Source organism: Notothenia rossii, assembly GCF_949606895.1.
Source record: "Notothenia rossii genome assembly, chromosome: 3".
NCBI classification, from domain to species: domain Eukaryota; kingdom Metazoa; phylum Chordata; class Actinopteri; order Perciformes; family Nototheniidae; genus Notothenia; species Notothenia rossii.
Window position 1 is genome coordinate 66814882 of NC_136901.1, and position 22736 is coordinate 66837617.

At 40.0% G+C, this 22736-nt stretch overlaps 1 protein-coding gene across 2 annotated transcripts; it reads left to right on the forward strand.

Annotated features, from left to right (window-relative positions):
* Nucleotides 1–469: 469 nt before the first annotated feature.
* On the forward strand, nucleotides 470–21926 carry ints6l (integrator complex subunit 6 like). 2 transcript variants are annotated; one of them, XM_079670253.1, is made up of 18 exons: nucleotides 479–1502; nucleotides 1619–1696; nucleotides 5432–5581; nucleotides 6904–6993; nucleotides 10541–10724; nucleotides 11461–11589; nucleotides 13404–13567; nucleotides 14104–14256; nucleotides 14763–14895; nucleotides 15550–15644; nucleotides 15737–15847; nucleotides 16424–16639; nucleotides 16734–16860; nucleotides 17391–17533; nucleotides 17649–17880; nucleotides 18428–18895; nucleotides 19004–19097; nucleotides 20318–21926. In XM_079670253.1, the coding sequence occupies exons 1-18, from the start codon at nucleotides 1392–1394 to the stop codon at nucleotides 20421–20423; spliced, it is 2784 nt and encodes a 927-aa protein (XP_079526379.1). In that variant the 5' UTR covers nucleotides 479–1391; the 3' UTR covers nucleotides 20424–21926. The 2 variants fall into 2 exon arrangements, with proteins under 2 accessions (XP_079526380.1, XP_079526379.1); XM_079670254.1 differs by lacking the exons at nucleotides 16734–16860; nucleotides 17391–17533; nucleotides 17649–17880; ... (1 more) ...; nucleotides 19004–19097; nucleotides 20318–21926 and having other exon boundaries at nucleotides 470–1502; nucleotides 15786–15847; nucleotides 16424–16560.
* The last annotated feature ends 810 nt before the right edge of the window (nucleotides 21927–22736 follow it).

The window sequence follows — 22736 nt, forward strand, 5'->3', positions numbered from 1 at the left end:
CCTTCTTATCAGTGGCAGCAAATGGAGAAAAAAGTGCAATAGTTACACAGCAGCTATACGATATAAACTGTAAGCAGATAAACTTGTCAAGGAAATATTGGCCTTCATGCATTGTGCTTGAGGTTGGCTACCATGACTTTCCACTGACCTTTAAATGTATCAGTATGTTGTCCCTAATCTCTTTTCCTTTAATGCTCGAGCTCATTATTATTCATTTGCAATTTAATGGTAAGGTCTTTCATGAAGTGCTAAAAGGACATATCAAGAATACCCTTAATGTAACTGCCATGGTGCCCTCAAGTGCTTTCGGATTTATTAATATCATGAAAGCACATGCAGAACACACGGTGCATTTTAGGATTTTAGAGGCTTGATTGGGAAGATACCTTTGTCCCTGTTATGATTCCGCTATAATGTCATTCGTGCATGTTTGAATATTTATATATATATATATATATATATATATATATATATATATATATATGTGTGTGTGTGTGTGTGTGTATGTTCCATCTCTTCACGAAACTTCTAACCTGAATGTGCACTTTCTCTGGATGTTTCCCTTACAACATGTACAGAACAAGACACTTGCTTTATATATTTTATTTATATCTTACGTATACGTTGCGTTAACATAGATAGGCAATGTAACTGCACGTGTTCTTGTTATGGTGTGTTAAGAGTCGGAAAGACGCATATTTTGAGGGTCCTTGAACGCAGCAAGAGAAGAGAGTTAGAGAAAGAGAGGTTGTGTGTGTGTGTGTGTGTGTGTGTGTGTGTGTGTGTGTGTGTGTGTGTGTGTGTGTGTGTGTGTGTGTGTGTATGTGCGTGCATGCGTGTTGGGGGCGGGATGCAAGGGAATTGGCATGACATTTCAAGACATTGTAGGTCTATTAATACGATATACAGCTACAACGTTATCAGTTGACTGGTTTCAAGACAGAATATATGGGCTATTTGTGCTAAGAATCACATTTTATTCAAATACACTTCAGAGGCATGGAAAATGATTTTAAATACCCACCCGTTTAGCATACACACAATTGAAACGGTAGGCGGATGTACTGTACACACACACCCGCCATCTCGACCTCGTTATATATTTATATATTGTAGGGGGCGTGGTCAGTGGAATCCGGTTCAGCCAATGGCGTGGCAGCGGACAGAGCGGGGTGTTCCTTTCAGTTAGGAGGAGAAGTTGAACAGCGCGACCCGAGACAGAGCTCTAGAAAGGCAGATAGAGAGGGAGCGGAGGCAACGGCCCTCTTCAGGAGGGGGGGCTTATTATAACAAATATACACACATGTGTGAACTGTTTGGCCGCACGATAGGGCACATGTGGATAACAGTAATTTTAGAAAAGCATACAACCGCGGCTTTACATTTAAAAAATGCCTATTTTACTCTTCCTGTTAGACACGTCCGCTTCTATGAATCAGCGCACTTATTTGGGTACGACGTATCTGGACGTTGCTAAAGGCGCGGTTGAGGTCTTTATGAAGGTAAAGAATGATTTACCCGATTTTTTCCCAGCAGTGTGCACCCTTGGTGGATAGGGTTCCTTGGGCAAGATCGGTCGAAATTAATATATGTTGTTTTGGTTTTCTTTTTTTGACAGCTGCGTGCCCGAGACCCGGCTAGTAGAGGCGACAGGTACATGCTAGTTACATTCGATGATCCACCATACGGAGTGAAGGTAATTAGCAACTGATACAGTTTTTACATTTGACCAGTCGAACGTATTTTTCTGTCAGTGAGACTTTATTGTCCTTCTGGTTTGTAGTCAGTGTTGGGCGGCTTCCCGGTGGCGAAAAAACGGCAATTTTTTGCTCCAAATAACCGCAGACCCGGAGCTGCACTGCCTCCGACCATCCAGCGGACATTTTGCTTTTGTGTTGAGCAAAGTCTCGGGCGTTGAGATGGAGGCGGAGAGATTTATTATCACCTATGACGTCGCTCTTTTTTTAAAGTACAATGTTTTTGATTGGTCAACGAGCCCGCCAATCACCCTCTACTCCTCCTCTTGCATCATCCACGCATTACCATTGGCCAGTCTGGGCTGAAAGTTGATAAGCCCCATTCATCATGAGTTTTTTTTTATGTGAGTTCGCTAGTAGAACATTATCATTATTTGTCATACCGATACGATGTCCCAGCATACAAACACTTTACTTCTCATAGTCACACATACAAAACAACCAGACTTGCAAACTGTGAATCACTACAATAATTTAAGGGGTTTCATGTCAGCAAAGCCATCCTCACCAGAAATCAATAGACTTGTTTTATGAGCTGGCACACATCTCTCTGAGGTTTTCATGCCCAATAAAAGACAATCCTTAGTACCCACATGAACACCTAAGCCCCTAATGTGCTTTAGTACCTGATCTGTGTTTGGAGTATTTTAGCTTGTGACTAGATGACTAGATGACTGACTAGATTACATAACCCTAACCCTGGAAAGTCATTCATTACTTCATGTAATAGCAGTAGATGGTTTGAGATTTAGAAGATAGATGAGGCTTTATGCTTATGGCACACACGTTTGCATGCAGGTCCAAAGGTACTGGTAATACCTACTTTATTTGATATCTCTACCCCTTTTAAATATTATTTCAATTAAAACCATTCATGCACAAGAACATATGCCACTACAATACAGCCTTTATTACATGATAATAAAGTATATCATTTTGCATTGTTCATTATATGCTCAGGCTTTGCGATACATGAAAAAAGAGAATGTTTGAATAATTAAATATGGAGAAGTGACTTAAAGATTGGAGCTTCAGTGTCCAAAATAATAATTTTTATTTTGCATGGTGATATAAATGCAACCCATACTTCATATAAATAAGCAGAGCTATTTTTGATAGCAGTTCCTTCCTTTTTAAAACATAATTATAAACAATCAACGGTTATTGAAATATATTTACTGCACTTTCATCACAGAGTTTTGAGTTATTAACTAATGTACAGTCTTGCTTATAGTTAATCAAAGCAGTGCAGGAAGCTAAACAACTGTTTTGTGTCGCTTGATGGACTTCCTAAAAAACGTATATGGGCTCATTAACCCCATCACTAAAACATTATTATATACCTGCCTTTCTCCTACTGTAGGCCTATGTGTAGGACAGGGGTTATGAGTTGTTCCTACTTCACTCTGCCATTGACCTTGCAGCATTTCCCCAGATCATTGCTTCACTAAAATAATCTTGTGTAGCTATAACAACTAGAAGTGTTATCCCCTTGTTGTAAAGTCTGTCCTCAACTCCTCTCCCTCCTGCTCTTCCTCTCTTTGTCTTCATCTCCTTCTCCTTTGTTGTTTCTGCTGGCTCTGTACACTGAGGATTATGATGAAAGGACAAGGTTATACTGAATGGGGCTACTCTGATTGCACAGTTACAGAGGCAATACATTGTTGATGTAGAGGGAGAGAGAGGAGGCTGGGTGAGAGGAAAATAGAAATATTCTCTAGTCTGAATTATTGAGTGAGAGCTAAGCCTTACATTTTTACTGGCCTACACAAGGGTGTATGTCTGGGTTATTATTCTACTACCCATGTTTATGTTTACACCTTGAGTTGTACTCAAGCTGATGCCGGCATGACTGAAAAATTGTAATTTAACATCATGCAACACTAAGCTTATCTAGAAATTCCTTCAAATGCATGCCTTTGGAATGATACACAACCTATGTCACATTTTTTATTATTATATATACGCCATGTTTTTTAATTCTCAACTCCTCCCAACTTTAACTTTAACGTAGAAACTTGATTCAAACAGCAACACGTTTATCTCTTTTATAACAACATGCACAATATTTGTTTTCTCTAATATCTTACCTACTTTTAAAGGGGCCCTATGATGCTTATTTGTAGGTTCATATGTGTATTAAGTGTCTCTCCTGTGACATGTCTCCAGGCTTTAATGTTCAAAAAGCTCTTTATTTTTCTCATACTACCTGTGCTGCAGCACAAACCAGAGCCCAGTCTGCTCTGATTGGTTAGCTGCCTGGCTCTGTTGTGATTGGTCAACCGCTTAGAGGTGTCCCCTCCCTTAGCCTATCACATCAAATGTGTTGGAGCGCTAGCCAATAGAAGTGTGAGGGTTATATAGTGATGTCCTTATGTTAAGGAAGTAAAAGAAGGAGTCCAATGGAGGCGTTTCAGACAGTGGGGATTGTGGGAGAGAAACTCCCTCTGGAGAAAAAACAGGTACCATGGCCTCTGCAGACCATTTAAATGCACACAAACCATAACACACTGCAGGAAAGATAAGTGACAAAAAAGCAGAATATTTCACATGTAGCAGGAAAAATGATTCCTCATTTCAATAATAGGCGTTCATAATGTAAACATTCTCTCAAAATGTCATGCTCTTCAATTTAAAACAGACAAATTCATTAATTCTTTGAGCCACTCAATCTTTAAATTGTTCAACAAATGTCATATAATAATGGGTTTTATTCAACTTGTAAATCCAATTCAAACTTTCCCTTTCTTTGACGCATTAAAGCCAGTGATTCAGTGTAGGGTCCACCAAATCAAATCCATCATTCACACGGTCATTTCTTCACTTCTTGGCATCTCCACTTCTCTTTTACTCTTCATCTCTATCTGTGTGTTGAGCCTCCCCCTCCCTCTCCTGATAGAGGAAGTAGTAATCTAGCAGGTCATCCTTAGATTAGGCATGATGCTGTAGTAAGGTACTTGACCTCGCTGGTGAAACTACCAAGAGCAGTTGCACAGCCACATCTTCCTGTGGGAGTATTTCTCCGTCACAGAGGACAGGCAGCAGTGGGAAATGTATCTCTGGATGCTTGTCAAGTATGAAATTAGACCCATTTTTAAATAAAAGCACCATCCAGCGCAAATGTGGGTCTTCAATTCAACAACAGTATCTTCCTTTTGCAGGATTTGCCATAAGCTGATCTCATTTAATGGTTGCTGTTATGTCATGTTGCACAAAATGAACTGTTTGCTAAGATTTAAACTCCCCTAACCAAAGGTGGCAGTCACATGCTCGACAAGAATGAGGTTGTGGTTTTTCAGCGAACAAAACTCATTCTGTTTTTCTGTGTAATTACAGTATACTGGTGTCTGTGGGCGTGGATCCATTTTGGTTTGGTGGCTGTTAACGGTGTACTGTATGCATCAGGCCTCCTCAGTTGTAGTTCTGCCTGATGTTCAGCTCTCTGTCTGTGTGTGTGTGTGTGTGTGTGTGTGTGTGTGTGTGTGTGTGTGTGTGTGTGTGTGTGTGTGTGTGTGTGTGTGTGTGTGTGTGTGTGTGTGTGTGTGTGTGTGTGTGTGTGTGTGTGTGTGTGTGTGTGTGTGTGTGTGTGTGTGTGTGTGTGTGTGTGTGTGTGTGTGTGTGTGTGTGTGTGTGTGTGTGTGTGTGTGTGTGTGTGTGTGTGTGTGTGTGTTCAGGCGGGCTGGAAGGAGAACCACTCCACCTTCATGTGCGAGCTGAAGAACCTGCAGGCGTCCGGCCTCACCACGTTAGGGCACGCTCTCCGCACAGCCTTCGACCTGCTCAACCTCAACCGCCTCGTCTCAGGCATCGACAACTACGGACAGGTATTACCATGGCAACCTGATGCATTTCTCAGCAGTTGCTATATGAGAAAACAAAAATAACTCTCATTACTATCTATAGTTCCAGTGTTGTGTTTCTAAGGGTTAACAGTTGTTTTAAATAAAGCTCAAACCATTAAGTTAATCAAGGAATTGGTTAATCATCAGAAAAAGAATCCTTAATTAACATTATTTCAAAGGTTTTATTTGTAACAGTAGCTACAACATAGGTTATGCAATGAACATTTAGTCTCAAGTTCTTCCCATAATGCAACAAATTATATATACCTATAAAAGTCATAAAAACAGTGCAATAAAATAGTGCACTAGTCAAAATGTTTGAGGTTAGTTGCAGAAATAAGATTAAATATGTACATATAAAGAATAATAACATTCAATCATTAACTATTATTAACAATATAGATAAACAAGCTTTAATTAAGTTATAAACAGCCAAAATATATGGTATAATTGGACTTTCCCTTGATGAACAAATTATATAAAAATATAGCAAAGCTTACAGATGGCATCATTCCTTTACCTTGAGAAAAAAACAATATTAACTATTTATTTCAGCTTCATCCCCTCTCTTCCTCAGCTAGCACTGTGCTCAGCTCCTCACACACACATCGCTTTCTTCACGCCAGAGAAAGATTACTAAGCTCGAGTAGTGTCACAAGTTTGGTGCATCTGTCAGTGTGAATCTACTAAATCTCTGTGTGTGTGTGTGTGTGTTTGTGTGTGTGTATAATTGGTCAAGGCTGACCTCTACAGCACAGCGCTGGATGCCTTTATTCTTAACTAGTAACTCAAGGGCACTCTTCAGTGAACAAAAGTTCATATTGAAGGGGTTCTTATTCTGCTCTTTTTCAAGTTCAGATTTGTATGTTGTTCCTCTCCTGTGACATGTCTCCATGCTTTAATGTTCAAAAAGCTCTTTATTCTTCTCATACTGCCTGTGCTGCAGCACCTCTTTTCACCCTCTGTCTGAAACCAGAGCCCAGTCTGCTCTGATTGGTTAGCTGGCTGGCTCTGTTGTGGTACATAGCGTTGTCACCGTTGAAGTAAACAAAGGATTCCAATCTGGCCGAGAACTTTGGGATTTTAGCCTTTGCAGACCATTTAAGTGGACCTCTGTTTGATTATGGTATTATGTTAAAATGACTGTCAGCACGAGAGGCCAGTTACATATTATGTTTTGGGAGATTAGAAAAGTTTGAATACACTAAGTGCAGAACATTAAAGATTGGAGGCCAGGGAGAAAAAATGGGGTCACTGTTTGTGTGCACTTAAAATGTCCTAAAATGTCACTGTTTCCATCTCAGGGCCGTAACCCCTTCTTCCTCGAGCCATCTGTGATCATCACCATCACTGATGGGAACAAGCTTACACACAGCTCTGGGGTGCCAGATGAGGTGAGAGCAAAAACAAATGCAGGCGTGCTTCAATGTCCTGTTTTATAATGCAATTTAATGCAATTTGTTTGGACTGTGTAATGACCCGAGTGATAACGTAGTATAACAGTGACCACTGGCAGATTTATTTTCTAAATATATATCATTTTTAAATGAGTTTCCAATATTGTTTGTACATGTTATCTATTAAGATTTCTGAGAAGAAAAAAAAACATATTAATAACTAGGATCTATTTGATACATTTGCAAAGATAACATCTGGCCTTTAGGGAGCTATTACACAGTCAACCCAGTTATCCCAGACACAAATAATTCATGTTCTGCTCTTCATCTGAATGTCCATCCATGCATTTAAAGTTGGGCTCTCCAGCGTTAACAATGTCCTCCCTAAGAGCTTTTGTAACTACTACCAACAATATATTTAATAATTATTTGTCTGTTTTTAAGCCATTCTTGAAGTATGAGTTGGAAAAAATAAGATCATACTATCCAGCCACTGAAAATCTTTTCTAAAATATGATGTAAAGTGGGGCAAAAAAGTATTTAGTCAGCCACCAATTGTGCAAGTTCTCCCTCTTAAAAAGATGAGAGAGGCCTGTAATTTTCATCCTAGGTACACCTCAACTATGAGAGAGAAAAAAAGACTATTTGCAAATTATGGTGGAAAATAAGTATTTGGTCACCTACAAACAAACAAGATTTCTGGCTCTCACAGACCTGTAACTTCTTCTTTAAGAGCCTCCTCTGTCCTCCACTTGTTAACTGTATTAATGGCACCTGTTTGAACTCGTTATCAGTATAAAAGACTAGGGATGCACCGAATATTCGGCCACCGAAAATTATCGGCCAAAAATGGTTAAAAAGGCCCTTTCGGCCGAAAGGGTTTTAGCACCGAAAAAATATCACCGAATGTCAGATAACAGGGTTATGTTGATCATACTCCGCATATTTGTCCGGGTGTTTTGATTTCAAGTGGTGGAGTAATCCTGAAGTGGTGAAAGTTTTTGCAGTTACACCCCCTCGAGAAATGTCAGCTGAACACATTTTACAAATCGCAATCCGCGCCTCTCTCTCTGATATTTTGAAATATCTCCAAGCGGCAGACATGTTGGCTGTGAGCCAGCCGCGAGCATGGTCGCGCGCCGTGCTTGTCGCCGCGTTTTGATTACGTCATCACAACAACACGTTAGCTTACCAAACTTATAGGTGCATTTGTTGTTGTTGAAGGCCTGGTTGTTACAGTCTTTATTTACACTATTTTGTTGTAGGCCTACTGGCCTAGATGTTTATGCAGTTTTAAAGCACCTTGGCTTTGTTCTGAATGCACTTTGTTGTAGTTATCCTACAGAGAAAAGAAAATGCACTTGACTTGGAATTAATGTACTGTATGCATTCAAAAGTGCTGAATAAATGTTTTATGGACCCATAATAGTGATTATTATTTAAGTTAAGTTTTGCCATAATCATGTCTTTTTCCATAATCAGGTAGCTGAACAACATTGGTAAAAATGTATAAATTATATATATATATATATATATATATGTATTTCTATTAATCATTTTCGGCCTTTCGGCATTCGGTTTTCGGCCAACTGTTTCCTATTTTCGGTATCGGTTTCGGCCAAGAATTTCCCATTCGGTGCACCCCTATAAAAGACACCTGTCCACAACCTCAAACAGTCACACTCCAAACTCCACTATGGCCAAGACCAAAGGACACTAGAAACAAAATTGTAGACCTGCACCAGGCTGGGAAGACTGATTCTGCAATAGGTAAGCAGCTTGGTGTGAAGAAATCAACAGTGGGAGCAATTATTAGAAAATGGAAGACATACAAGACTACTGATAATCTCCCTTGATCTGGGGCTCCACGCAAGATCTCACCCCGTGATCACAAGAACGGTGAGCAAAAATCCCAGAACCACATGGGGGGACCTAGTCAATGACCTGCAGAGAGCTGGGACCAAAGTAACAAAGGCTACCATCAGTAACACACTACGCCGCCAGGGACTCAAATCCTGCAGTGCCAGACGTGTCCCCCTGCTTAAGCCAGTACATGTCCAGGCCCGTCTGAAGTTTGCTAGAGAGCATTTAGATGATCCAGAAGAGGATTGGGAGAATGTCATATGGTCAGATGAAACCAAAATAGAACTTTTTGGTTAAAAACTCAACTAGACGTGTTTGGAGGAGAAAGAATGCTGAGTTGCATCCAAAGAACACCATACCTACTGTGAAACATGGGGGTGGAAACATCATGCTTTGGGGCTGTTTTTCTGCAAAGGGACCAGGACAACTGATCCGTGTAAAGGAAAGAATGAATGGGGCCATGTATCGTGAGATTTTGAGTGACAACCTCCTTCCATCAGCAAGGGCATTGAAGATGAAACGTGGCTGGGTCTTTCAGTATGACAATGATCCCAGACACATCGCCCGGGCAACGAAGGAGTGGCTTCGTAAGAAGCATTTCAAGGTCCTGGAGTGGCCTAGCCAGTCTCCAGATCTCAACCCCATAGAAAATCTGTGGAGGGAGTTGAAAGTCTGTGTTGCCCAGCGACAGCCCCAAAACATCACTGCTCTAGAGGAGATCTGCATGGAGGAATGGGCCAAAATACCAGCAACAGTGTGTGAAAACCTTGTGAAGACTTACAGAAAACGTTTGACCTCTGTCATTGCCAACAAAGGGTATATAACAAAGTATTGAGATGAACTTTGGTTATTGACCAAATACTTATTTTCCACCATAATTTGCAAATAAATTCTTTAAAAATCAGACAATGTGATTTTCTGGATTTTTTTTCTTCTCATTTTGTCTCTCATAGTTGAGGTATACCTAGGATGAAAATTACAGGCCTCTCTCATCTTTTTTAATTGGGAGAACTTTCACAATTGGTGGCTGACTAAATACTTTTTTGCCCCACTGTATTCCTCTCTAGAAATCTTGCCATTCCAATTTGATAATGCAGTTGATATATGCATTTTCACAGTCTCTCCAGCACACTGGGGAGTTACAATCATAGTGTGTAAAAACAACCTCATCAGCGTTTTCAACTAAACTCCCTCATGCAGTGATGCATCCATACAGAGTGGTGTAGAAATGAGTCCTAAAACACGGAAATTATTAAGCATTTCAGCCCTTCTGGTTTGCTCACCTTGAAGTCAATGTTTTTTTGAATGGGTTTTTGCTTAAATACCTGAACAAATAAATGTTAAAGTTGTGTTCTACAACATAAAATATGCAAGTTAAAGGTTTTACACATCTTTACAAAATGGCGTTTCCTCACCCCGAACACAAGTTTGCCATTCGCTTAGTGGCGATGACGTGAAGTCAGTGGGCCATAATGTAGTTCCTTTATAGCCTAACGTTAGCATTTGCGCTTCATCTTCTATAAAAGAGACCTTGCAATGGTAGCTTCCAGGTCTGCCTACAAAAACACACAATCCCTGCACCACTCTACTGTATGTTGCCCATTCTTCTACAGATGTCGTTATCCCTCCCATCTTATCCCAGTTAACTCCTCTCCATCTGCCTCCTCCCCCCCCCCTGCAGCTGCACCTGCCTCTGAACTCTCCGCTGGCGGGCAGCGAGCTGACCAAGGAGCCCTTCCGCTGGGACCAGCGTCTGTTTGCGTTGGTGCTGCGGCTGCCAGGAGCGTCCACACCGGACACGGAGCAGCTCGGCAGCGTCCCCACAGACGAGTCCGCCATCACCCAGATGTGTGAAGTCACCGGAGGTTCGCCTTTCTCCTACTCACCCTAACATCTGTCCTGTATTTCCCACCAGCAGTTAGTTTCAGATTAGGGTTATTCTTTAACACTCATAATTCATTATTAGCTAAACACCTTCTTTAACTGTGCAATTCATCATTCGTATCTTTATTAATACTTATTAACAAATATCGCAAAAATAAATGAATATTGTAAAATACACATTTTGACATACTGTAGGAGCCAGGAATGTCAGAGTTGGGACTTCTGACGTATGATTTATTGTTTTTTTTTTAAATGTTTAAATGTTGGCATTGTTTATAATATTATAACGTATTATTTCTGCATCAAATATGGGTGGGATCAGTTGGGTCACATGGGTATGGGCAACACCTCATTAAAGCAATATTTGTTCAATGCATTTTTGGATACCAGACTTCATTTTTGCTAGCGCAAACATACTATTGCTGTTTTATATGGAAGGATGTGCACATATGTTTTTTTATTCATCTTTTTATTGCACATTTTTACTATTACTTATTTCTTCTTTAATAAATATGTTCTATTCTATTTTTGTTTTATCTTTTATTTAACATTTTCGCTTTAAACTTTTATGTTTATATTTAATTCCATTTTTTTTTTTCACTTTATTTCTTTATATTTGTATATTTTATTCTAAAATGCAGCAACTGACACAAAACCCTATTCCCCCCAGGATAAAGGCATTCTGATTCTCATGATTGTTCCTGCTGTTTCCCTCAGGGCGGTCGTACTGTGTGCGGACTCAGAGGATGTTGAACCAGTGTCTGGAGTCTCTGGTCCAAAAGGTTCAAAGCGGTGTCGTCATTAACTTTGAGAAGACAGGGCCGGATCCGCCTCTCATTGGTGAAGGTGAGTAAAACACTGAAAGGGCGCAACCACTTCAACTCTGAATTTCCCTCTTGACATTGTTATGAATAAACAAATATTTCTGGTTGACATTCAGATTCTAAACCAACATTTGAAGGCTGCGCAGCCTTTTCTTTTTTGCATGTCATTCTTTTTAACCCTCCTGTTGTCTTCGGGTCAAATCCGACCGATTTACTACTTTCATCAACCATAACTTTTTTGTTTTACATTCGATTGCATTTAGGCTTTATGATATCCCAGTAGACATTTGAACATATAAAATTGTTGATCACCACTTTCATTGAATTGTGGATGATGTAGTCGACTTTTTAACACCCATGGTGTTCCCGGTCAAAAATGTCCGCCATAAAGAAAAGGAATTAGTAACCATCAGGGTCAGATCAAACACACACACACACACACACACACACACACACACACACACACACACACACACACACACACACACACACACACACACACACACACACACACACACACACACACACACACACACACACACACACACAGAACAATTTCACACCTTTCCCCCCCTTATGTGCCCATCCCCCCACCTGTCACACGCAATACATGTTCAGTGACTATTCTTTGTATATTTACTGCAGTTTTTCATGTATACCAGTAGTCTGATACAATATTTACAGTTTGTAAGGGTGTTAAATTAAATTTGGTATTGATTAATGGTTTTTGTGTTAATGTAAAAGCAGTTAAAACAGGACCGGTCAAATTTGACCGCGAACGCCAAAGTAAGGGGGGGGGGGAACAAAGACAATAGGAGGGTTAAACCAGAATTTCTCCACAGTTGCAGAAAAAGACAAGGCTAATAGTATTGGAGTCATACTATCTAATATAAATAGATGCTAACTGTAGCTGCATAGGACTGTTTACTACTGTGATCAGAACATTTTCAAAGACTTTAAAGCTTTTGTGTGAATATTGAATACAAACATTCTCAACATCTTTCATCCAAAAATATATCCTGCGTCAATTCATACTGTCATCCAAAAGCATTTTAAAAAACACTAAAAAGGGACGCCTGTATTAAAGGCACTATCATCACATTTATATCACCACAACAACAACAACAATGTGATGACATTATAAAATACGACGACAGGCTTGCAAAGCCTAATTGGAAATTGTTAACAGAATCCTTCAATAAATCAAGATACATGAAGTACAGCTCTACACACAAACTTATGTATATGAAGAACAGTAAACACAGAAGCAGTCATGACATTTTGATAAACAGAAACGTTTCCAGTCAAGTGCATAAAACAGGAGTTTCTGAACAATTCATCTCATCACATTTTAAGGTTAGAGCAAGGACACCGTGGGTAGAAAGGTGAAAGCAGAAGAGAATCTTCTTATCTTCTATCCCCACAGTGCAGTTCACCACTAAAAGGAGAACTGAATGCATTTTCTACACCAACCAAACATAGAGGAGTATACAAATATGGCTAGGGGAAGAAATGTTGTGAGATAACGAGTCACACATTATTCTACTGGTAGAAGAAGAGTTATATGTTCTTGCTTAAAAAATGTACTGTAAGGTACATCAGAGGTTTAGAAAACATTTTGGAAGTGATTAGAGCGTATTCACTTTCATGGGAATGATAGGCAAGAACACAGAAATACTTTGTTCTTCAAGAAAAAGTCCCAACCTGTTATTTCCTCTAAAACCAAAAACGGACTTATGGATATCAGGGCTTGTTCTCCAATTCAGAACAACTGTTTGCATGATTTGTTAGAGAAATGTATTCTCCCTTATATGATATATGTTTTTGTATTTAAAGAGAACTCCACAGAGCCAAGTCGTCCCGTGTCTTCCTTCAGCGCTCAGCCGTGGCACAGCTGCCACAAACTCATCTACGTGAGACCAAACCCCAAGACGGGGGTCCCGGTCGGGCACTGGCCCATCCCAGAGTCCTTCTGGCCCGACCAGAACTCTCCCAACCTGGTGAGCAGAGAGATGCTTAAAAATAAAATGTTTGCACCCACTTCCCTGTTTTCATCTGCAGGTAACCTCTGTGTTAATATGTTCTACACAAACGTTCTCTTCTCTCCGTTATTTGTTCTTCCTTCTTAATGATCAGTCCTCTCATTCTCTCTGCCTAATATTAGTCATAACTTACTGACTTTGCGGCAGTAGCTCAGTTTGTAGTGACTTGGGAACTGGAGGGTTGTTGGTTCAAGTCCCAATCAGACCGAGTGTTGAGTGTGGCTAGGGAGGTCCCTAAGTGTGTGTTTGTGTGTTCGGACCCTTTGTGTGGGATGTCATGTTCAAATAACAACACGGCTAAAATTGGGGATTTAAAAAAGCACGTTTTCTTCTTCGTTCAGCAAATATAAACAAGTGTCTTGCTCATCAGTCCAAACTCACCCTGTGATCCTAACTATCTGATGCTTTTACAAAGAAGCCTCACGGAGACCATTCCTCAGATAAGGATGTTATGTTTAACGACTTCTTCAATGAACTCCATCCCCTGCCCGCAGCCCCCCCGCTCTGCCCATCCTGTGGTGCGGTTCTCCTGTGTGGACTGCGAGCCCATGGTGATCGACAAGCTTCCCTTTGACAAGTACGAGCTGGAGCCCTCCCCCCTCACACAGTTCATCCTGGAGAGGAAGTCTCCTCACATGTGCTGGCAGGTATGGCAGATGTTCACACTCACTAAACAATGAGGTTTCTCGCTTTATTTATCATATATTTCCACCTTTTGGTAGTTTTGAATTAGTGATTGAGCCTCACTTATTGATAGGGCTGCAAATACCAGATTACTTTAATTATTGATTTATCTGCATTTTTTCTTTTTAGATAACTTGGTCTACAAAATGTAAAAAATACAAAATACTGAAAAATGTCCATCTTAGCGTGTTGTCTTTAAATGTGTTTTTTCCCCAAACACATTCAGTTTATTATGATATAAAAGCAGGCAATCTCTATTTCAGAGGCTGAAAACATAATTTTCTGCTATTTTTGCATGAAAAATTACTTTAATGATGAATTGTTTATCTAAATAGTTAGTGGCTATTATCTGTCGATCCTCTAGTTAATCAGCCTACAAATCGTTGCAGTTCTACTTACGAAGTTTGGACAAGTTAAATACAGAAAACCCAATAACAAAAACGGTATATTCAAATTTTTGTCTCCTCAGGTGTTTGTTAGCAGCAGCGGGAAGCCCAGTGAGATGGGACAGCCTTTCGGCTACCTCAAAGCCAGCACCACTCTCACCTGTGTCAACCTGTTCGTCATGCCGTTCAACTACCCCGTGCTGCTCCCCCTGCTCGGTAAGACACACGGCCGCAAACAGCTCCTCTAAAGTGGCCTCAAAACTTCTAGGTCACTAGGTCTGAGCTTATTTTACATTTAAACATTTCTTTCTGGGTCATTTCTTCATCTGAAACCTTTTTAACACACTCATCTTTAGCTATAAACACTAACATATATAGTCTAACAACAGCTACACTCATAAACTATTATTCCATAGCTTATAAAAACAATTGCCCTCTTCAAAAGAGTTTTATGGTAAAATAACAACTCACTTTATGATCAAATACTTTTCTTTAACATATCAAAAAAAGAAGGGGGGGGGAATGTCACATACAAAGCAATGCACAGGGGCTGCAATAATAATAACATACCAACAACATTAAAATGAAGAGAAAAATAAATGTAATGCAAGCAATGTACAGATTACCATTGACTATAGCCCTTTATAATCATTTATTTTTATTTTAACCAAAAACCAAAAAAGTCTGTTTTTTTATTCAAGAAATGCATATTTTGGTTAACTGAACTAATGAAAGTCAAAATTAGAGCAACAATTAACATAAGGTTGTGTAATATTATTTTCGGAGTAATGGGAGTGTTTTGAGCTGATGAGTGTACAGCAGCAGGATGTGCAGGTGGATGGCTGACTCCTCCTTTGTGTCTCCTTCCAGATGATTTATTCAAAGTGCACAAACTAAAACCAAACCTGAAGTGGAGACAGTCGTTCGAGATGTACCTGAAGACAATGCCTCCATACTTCCTCTTGGTAAACCCCCTACACTGCCTTCAGTAACAGTGCACTGCATGGCTTTGTATTGTTCTAACTAACCATAATGTCCTCTTGCTATCTTCTGACAGCCCTTAAAGAAGGCGCTGAGGATGATGGGTGCCCCTAATCTCATTGCAGACACTATGGACTGCGGCCTGAGTTACAGTGTCATCTCTTACCTGAAGAAGCTCAGCCAGCAGGTACACACTTTGAGTTGTTCATTATTTATAGTATATAAATATATGTGTAAATATTCAAATTGGAAGTTTAACTACTAGTTTATACATAAAGTATTTATATATAATAAATAAAGTATCCTACGGTCATATTTTATTAGTAGTAGCTTGGTCTATTATGTTGTATTCTATATATATATATATATCTTTCTAAGGTAGAAATGTATATACTTACTATTTATTTTATATTTAAACTAATTTAGGGCCACACGAGTAATCATATATTTTTCAATGATGATCACAATAATGATGCAATATGATCAATTTCTCCAATATCGTGAATTATAGCGCAATTGCAAAAGCAGTAAAAAATAAACGCAGATAGCTATTCCTTCCAAAAATTTGCAGCACTAAACATGTGCAATCCCATGTTAACCAGCTGCTGCTTTTACTAAATGAATTTCCCAGTTTGGGATCAATAAGGTACATGTAGTCAAGGTAAAGATAATCCATGAAGAAGAATCAACATAGGAAGGTGAACCCCAGCATGCTTTGGTGTGTTCCTGCTCTAATAAATGTTCCTGTTTTGTTGGTCCAAAGGCAAAGATGGAATCAGATCGTCTCATCGTGTCTGTGGGGAAGAAGGCTCCCCAGGAAACAGGCATCAAGGTGAAGAACCACTCCACCACGCTCTCTCTGGCCCACCGGCGGGACTTCCAGCAGCTGCTGCAGGGCATCACCGGGGAGGGCCCGCTGCGCCTGGCCGACATGAACTTCAAAGAGTTCGCTGGCTTCCAGATCGCCCTGCTCAACAAGGTAGGGTTTTTTAAATGCACCACTTAGTGTTGGGGGACAAGTCCAGTGTTTGCTGGAGGTCTTTTTCTGACGAGATATGCTGATGTGTTCACAGGATCTCAAACCTCAAGCTTATCGAAATGCGTACGACATCCCGAGGCGGAATCTTCTGGATCAACTCACGAGGATGCGCTCCAACTTGCTGCGGACGTCGCAAAAACTGATCCGAGGGCAAGACGAAGGTAATCACACTGGAAAGCAGGGTTCCCAACCATAATTACAAATCTTAAAATGCATTGAATTTATCAACCTAAAAACATGGCCTTATCTGGTTGGAAATAAATAAATAAAATATTTTAAAGTCTGAAAAATGCTAACACATAAGCAGAGGGAATCGTTCTTTGTGACAATGCAATCAAGAATCCTCAAATAGCTGGTTATAGGCTCATTTTAAAAATAATGACTGAATGCATTAACAGATGTATATTGTGAAACCAACAGCTATCATATTTTGATTCTTATTTGCAGCAATGAAATATTGTATACATCTAAAAATGTTGGTCAAATTTCTCCAAAATTGTAAATAAATGGTGTTTGTTTCATCATTTTCTTGTGATAGTGTACAATCCTACAATTAATTGCAATCTTAAAATATTCACAGTTGGCTTTGCAATGCAGGTGCTTCGTCAATTGAAATTATATTAACCCCAATTTACAAATACCGCATATACAGTACTAAGTTAGTCCTAATAATACTCCCTGTGGTTGTCAGACTATCTGCACAGTATCCCGGTGGCTCAGATGGGAAACTATCAGGAGTATCTCAAAATGATGCCGTCTCCTCTGAGAGAGATCGACCCCGACCAACCTAAGCGCCTGCACACATTCGGGAATCCTTTCAAGCAAGACAAGAAGGTACAAATACATCATTGCAAAATACTGCCTCAAACCTCTTACCATAAGGTGCATATTCTTTAAATATTGAATCCCTTCTTACTTTTTTGTTTGTTTTCCTGCATGTTTATCCCAGGGGATGATGATCGACGAGGCAGATGAGTTCGTTGCGGGCCCTCAAAGCAAGAAAAGAGGAAATTCCAACGATTCCAACTCGAGTACGACGATGAAGAGGAGGCGGAGCATGTCCCCGTTACTGCGGCGACCGCAAACTCCACCAGTGAACAACAACCACGTGCCGGCAGGGAAGAGTCCTGCTGCTGTTCTAGGGCAGCAGAACCTCATAAAACCCATCCCACTGCACAAAGGTGAGATGTACATGAGACTATATTTTAGACCCGAAAGTAAGCATCGCAAGGGCTCCCGCGACAAAAAACAATGGGATTTTAGATTATTGAAGAAAATATACTTTGTAGCAAACTCACATTAATGATACTTACACTTTTTGTTCAGCAGGATAATATCCACATATTAACACCACTTTTATAAAAGTTGAAGCTTAAATCCAATCACTAGAAGTAAAAAGCTAACGCTACAGCTATAACGCTATAATCATGTCACATGAAATAGCGTTACCACCGCTAAGCTCAAGGTGGCTAATGTTCGGCGTGATTACGTTTAGTGGTTTCATTTAGTCACTCGTTAGCATTATCATGACTCATAAGAGCTTCATGTTGTCTCCAACAAAACATGGCCATTTTGTAAGCTTGTGTTAACCACAGACCTTATTTTTATCCAAAAGATAATTAAAAAACATTGACTTCAAGACAATGGACTGGATAGGCCAAAATGCTAGCTCATTCCCTCGTTTCAGAACTCATTCCTGCACCACTCACACATGTCTTACCCCTGTAGGACAGGATGACAACAACATGTTGGTCGCTGAGAGAAACGGTGACGGGGAGCCAGAGTCGGAGGGGATCTGGCCCGCAGAGGTGGACGCTGTAGCTGAGACCCCTTCGTCTCCACTGAGCCTCGAGGAGAAGATGGAGCCAGGGGCAGCAGACGAGACTGAGGACATAGACATGATGGACGACAGACTAGAGGACAGACTAGAGGGCAGACTAGAGGACAGACTAGAGGACAGAATAGAGGGCAGACTAGAGGGCAGACTAGAGGACAGACTAGAGGAAGACAGTCTAGATGAGGAGGTGGAGAGACTCAACTGTGACCGACTGAGCCCCCAGAGCCAGATGGAAGACCCTGAAGAGGACCCTGAAGCGGACCCCGAGACGCTGGAGCCCATCTTCATCGCCCCGCTGGATGGCAGCCAGGCGGAGCTGAAGAGTCAGATCATCAAGGAGGTCCGCAAACCTGGGAGAAGTGAGTGTGAGCAGCGCTGCATTACATTAAGATTATTGTAATGTGATAACGTGGGGGTCATAGGTCATAGTGGCAAGCTCTTCACTGCTCTGTGCTTTTCTTTCTCAGACCATGAATCAATACTCGGTCTACTGCAGCAGGTGAAAGGACCAGTGGATGTTCAGAAGTACTTCATCCAACACGCTATCAGAGAGGCCGTCAGGTAAGACACATTAACTCATTTTAGAATTAGTAGCATACGGGAAAGTCAAAAAGATGAATGAAAAATGTTGCCACCTTTTTATATCAGGGGTGTCCAAACTACATTTTGAATCGGCTCACAGCAAGTGGCCGACAAATGAAAATTGTGGTTTTCTTATATTGTACTTCTTAAATATATATGTACGCATATATTACACAGTCGTATTCGTGTGTTAATAAGCCCACTTTTCAAATAGATTCAGTCAATTCATGTTGAAAACATCTTCTAACAAATCTTAAAAAAGCCCAATAACTTCTTTACATAACAGTCTTGAAATAGACCCTTCATATTTAATCTTATTATAATCACTGTGAGGCTTCTGTTTTAAGGGATGAGCTGCCAACGAGATAAATGAAACCCCATAGAGAGCTGTGATGTAGGCTGTTTTTATCTTAAAGCATACTCATGTATCAAGCCTAATTTACCTACATTCTGCTAACTTATAATTTAACTTACGAGGAAATATACCCCAGCTCTATAAGTGGCCCAGCCCTTCGTATATCTTTCTGTATGTGGCCCTCGGTGAAAAAAGTTTGGACACCCCTGTTTTATATGGATGTCCAATAAGAGTTGATGGTAACGGAAGTTGATTGAAGCAATACCTTGAGTGTGCGCTACATTGCCCTAGAAAGCAGAATGCTTCCTGTTGACTTAGTTTGGTGCAAGTAAGACATTCAGGGTATTTCAGCTTCGGTTTCATCGGGTAGCCAGGGAGTGCCATGCATAAATTCATTCTGTAAATACAAAAATAAACCTTGAAAAACAACCTAGAACTTCCTTGTTCTGTTGACTTCTATTGCAAAATGAATGTCAGATATTCCGCTACTTTTGTCGGAGATGGGCATCTGAAACTTGCATGCAATGCATTCTGGTACATGTAGGCACTACCAACACAGCTCTGCAATCAGGAGAAATCAGCTATTTTGCTCAATACAACACTAAAAAATGAATGTTTTGACTCAATTGATTATATTAGCCATCAACCATCATTGGACATCTACTTACAGATGGCAAATTGTCCATTTAGATTATAAAAATAATCCTGTCACTTGCAGGTTCATCATTTTGACATGTACCAGTGCGATATGTATTGTCCTTGAAGCAGGTTCAATGAATCAAGTTTGTAAGTGTGCTCCCTTTGTTTCCTGCTTGTTTTCTAACTCCCTTGCCCTCTCTGGCAGGTTTAAGAAGCGGGTTCTGATCCAGCAGCTGGAGACGTCCCTCGCTGAGCTGGGACAGAAGCAAGCGCCCCCCCCAGAGCTTCCCAATGATAACGGCAGCAGTTAGTGATGAAGACCCATTTACTTTGTTAGTAAAAAGGGGAATAAAGCTCTTATCTTGTTGACCATTTCACTCACAGCAATAGAGACGTCCCTGTCGACTGGGCATCAAGAAGACAGATTGAGGAACTGGGGGTTCAGCGGGGTGGGGGTTGATAGGAATCCCTCCCACTCTACATGTGCTGAGAGTAATGGATCCACTGAGGATGAGGAGAGACTTAAAGTGTAATCCTCTTCATACTGACTGACAGATGCCTTAAACATCCATATGGCTTTTGTCTGTACACACACACACACACACACACACACACACACACACACACACACACACACACACACACACACACACACACACACACACACACACACACACACACACACACACACACACACACACACACACACACACACACACACACACACACACAAACCGTCAGGCAATAAGCCGTGAGATCCTCCCAATGGCAGAGCAAGGGATGGACAGCTACATTCCAGTTATTGTTATTGTTATTTTTTAGAAAAAACAGTCCTTTTTTCAGCTGGTCTGAAAAAGCAACTTTTTTTCTAAATAATCAAATGTTTTGCAATCATGGCTAGGCTAACAGCTCCACCTCGTACCTTCAGTTTCATATTGGCAGAAAGACTCACTGATGCTTTTTTAACAAATACATACCTTTACCAAATGCTGATACCAATAAGCGCCAGGATAAGCGTGGGCGATATGGATACAGATCTATGAGCCTATGTTTTATGTTGCATTAGCAAGATATATCGTGATATATATATCACATTTTCTGGCCATTCAATTATATAACCCCCATTTTTTGAGGGTTATATACAAAATGTTATATCCTGACTCATGGTATGTTTTGTCATATCGCCAAACCTAAATTAACACGTAAATAAAACTCCTTAATCTAATGAATAGGCTTTATAAAATTGGATCCATTTTGTTACTAAATTGACAGTTGTATTGACTCAATTTCCACACACTAGTGTTTTGAGGCTCAAATTGATTAAACGCCAATAGTATAAAGATGAATCAGCATTTGCACTGGACATGTCCACTATACTTTTGTGTTCTCATTAATATCTTAGTACCTGCCATTACAGCAATAGGACATGAGGTCAGTGAACGCATCTGTCGGTGTCCATTCAGTTTACCTCTCCCACGGAGTCCACACATTTCTTCCACAAACGCTCCATTGATTGCCAGAATTCAAATGGTCCCAGTGCTCAGTCACCTGTTGAGAATTGTAACAGCTGGTGAATTCGCCCTGCTTTCTACATCAACACAAGTTGGCGCTCCTCCTTTTTTTTCTTCTTGTTTTTACGACAGATGTACACTACTTTTTAATGTTCATAAGGAATATAGATTATTTTTGTGAATTTGTTTATTTCAGAGTATAAGAAATATTTTGAATGAAATGTTTAAAGCCAATTTTGTAAACTGTTAAATATATAAAACCATTTTTTTTACAAAACAAAAAATAAACCAGATAGAATGGTATCTCCCGTTGTGTGTCTGTTTATTTCTACCTCGTCTGAAAGCATAAAATGCAGAAACAGCTTCACATCTTGCATTATTAACAAATGTTTGTTTCATAAATGTAACGCAGCCGCTCCTCGGTAAAACTCTACATGAACCTTAATTTGTTTTCCTTTTGGGCTTTAGATCATTTTAAACTATGTAACTTACTGTCCAACAGAAGAGTGACTTGTTTTTATTGTATTTGAATGATTCAAATCTAAAAAGAAAAACCGATTTGAAGATTTACATTTATTTCTTCCTATATTGTTATTTAAGAAAAAAAAGAAAAAATGCCTTTCCACAATATTCAGAACAAAAATAAGTCCTTTAATGAAGGCAACAGTTTCATCTGTATTTCATTAGATTGATCCGTATTTTAAAAATAAACTGCCTATGTTATTATTTAAACAGAGTTAAAGTCACCGCAAATGAGGGGTACATTGAAATAAAATACCTGTTGTAGAAATATAACGGTTATTGACTTTGTAACCCAGAATAAAAACTCAGCTTCTGCTGCCACCTAGAGTCCGACATGAAAACGTGATCAGGTGGACATTTTTCTTCTTCTGATGCAGCAGTCAAGCAACAAGGTCATTGGAAAATCAATTTTCATTGTTACACTAACAATGTCCACTTCTATGGGCCAAGGACTTTAATCCGTGATAAAACTGCATGTATTACACATTTGTCAAGAAGAGAGCACTAATAACTAAAATGTCCTCTTTTTTACTGCATAGATTTCATCCCTTTTGTCAGGCCAAAGCAATACTCCAGCCTCTGAATATGAAA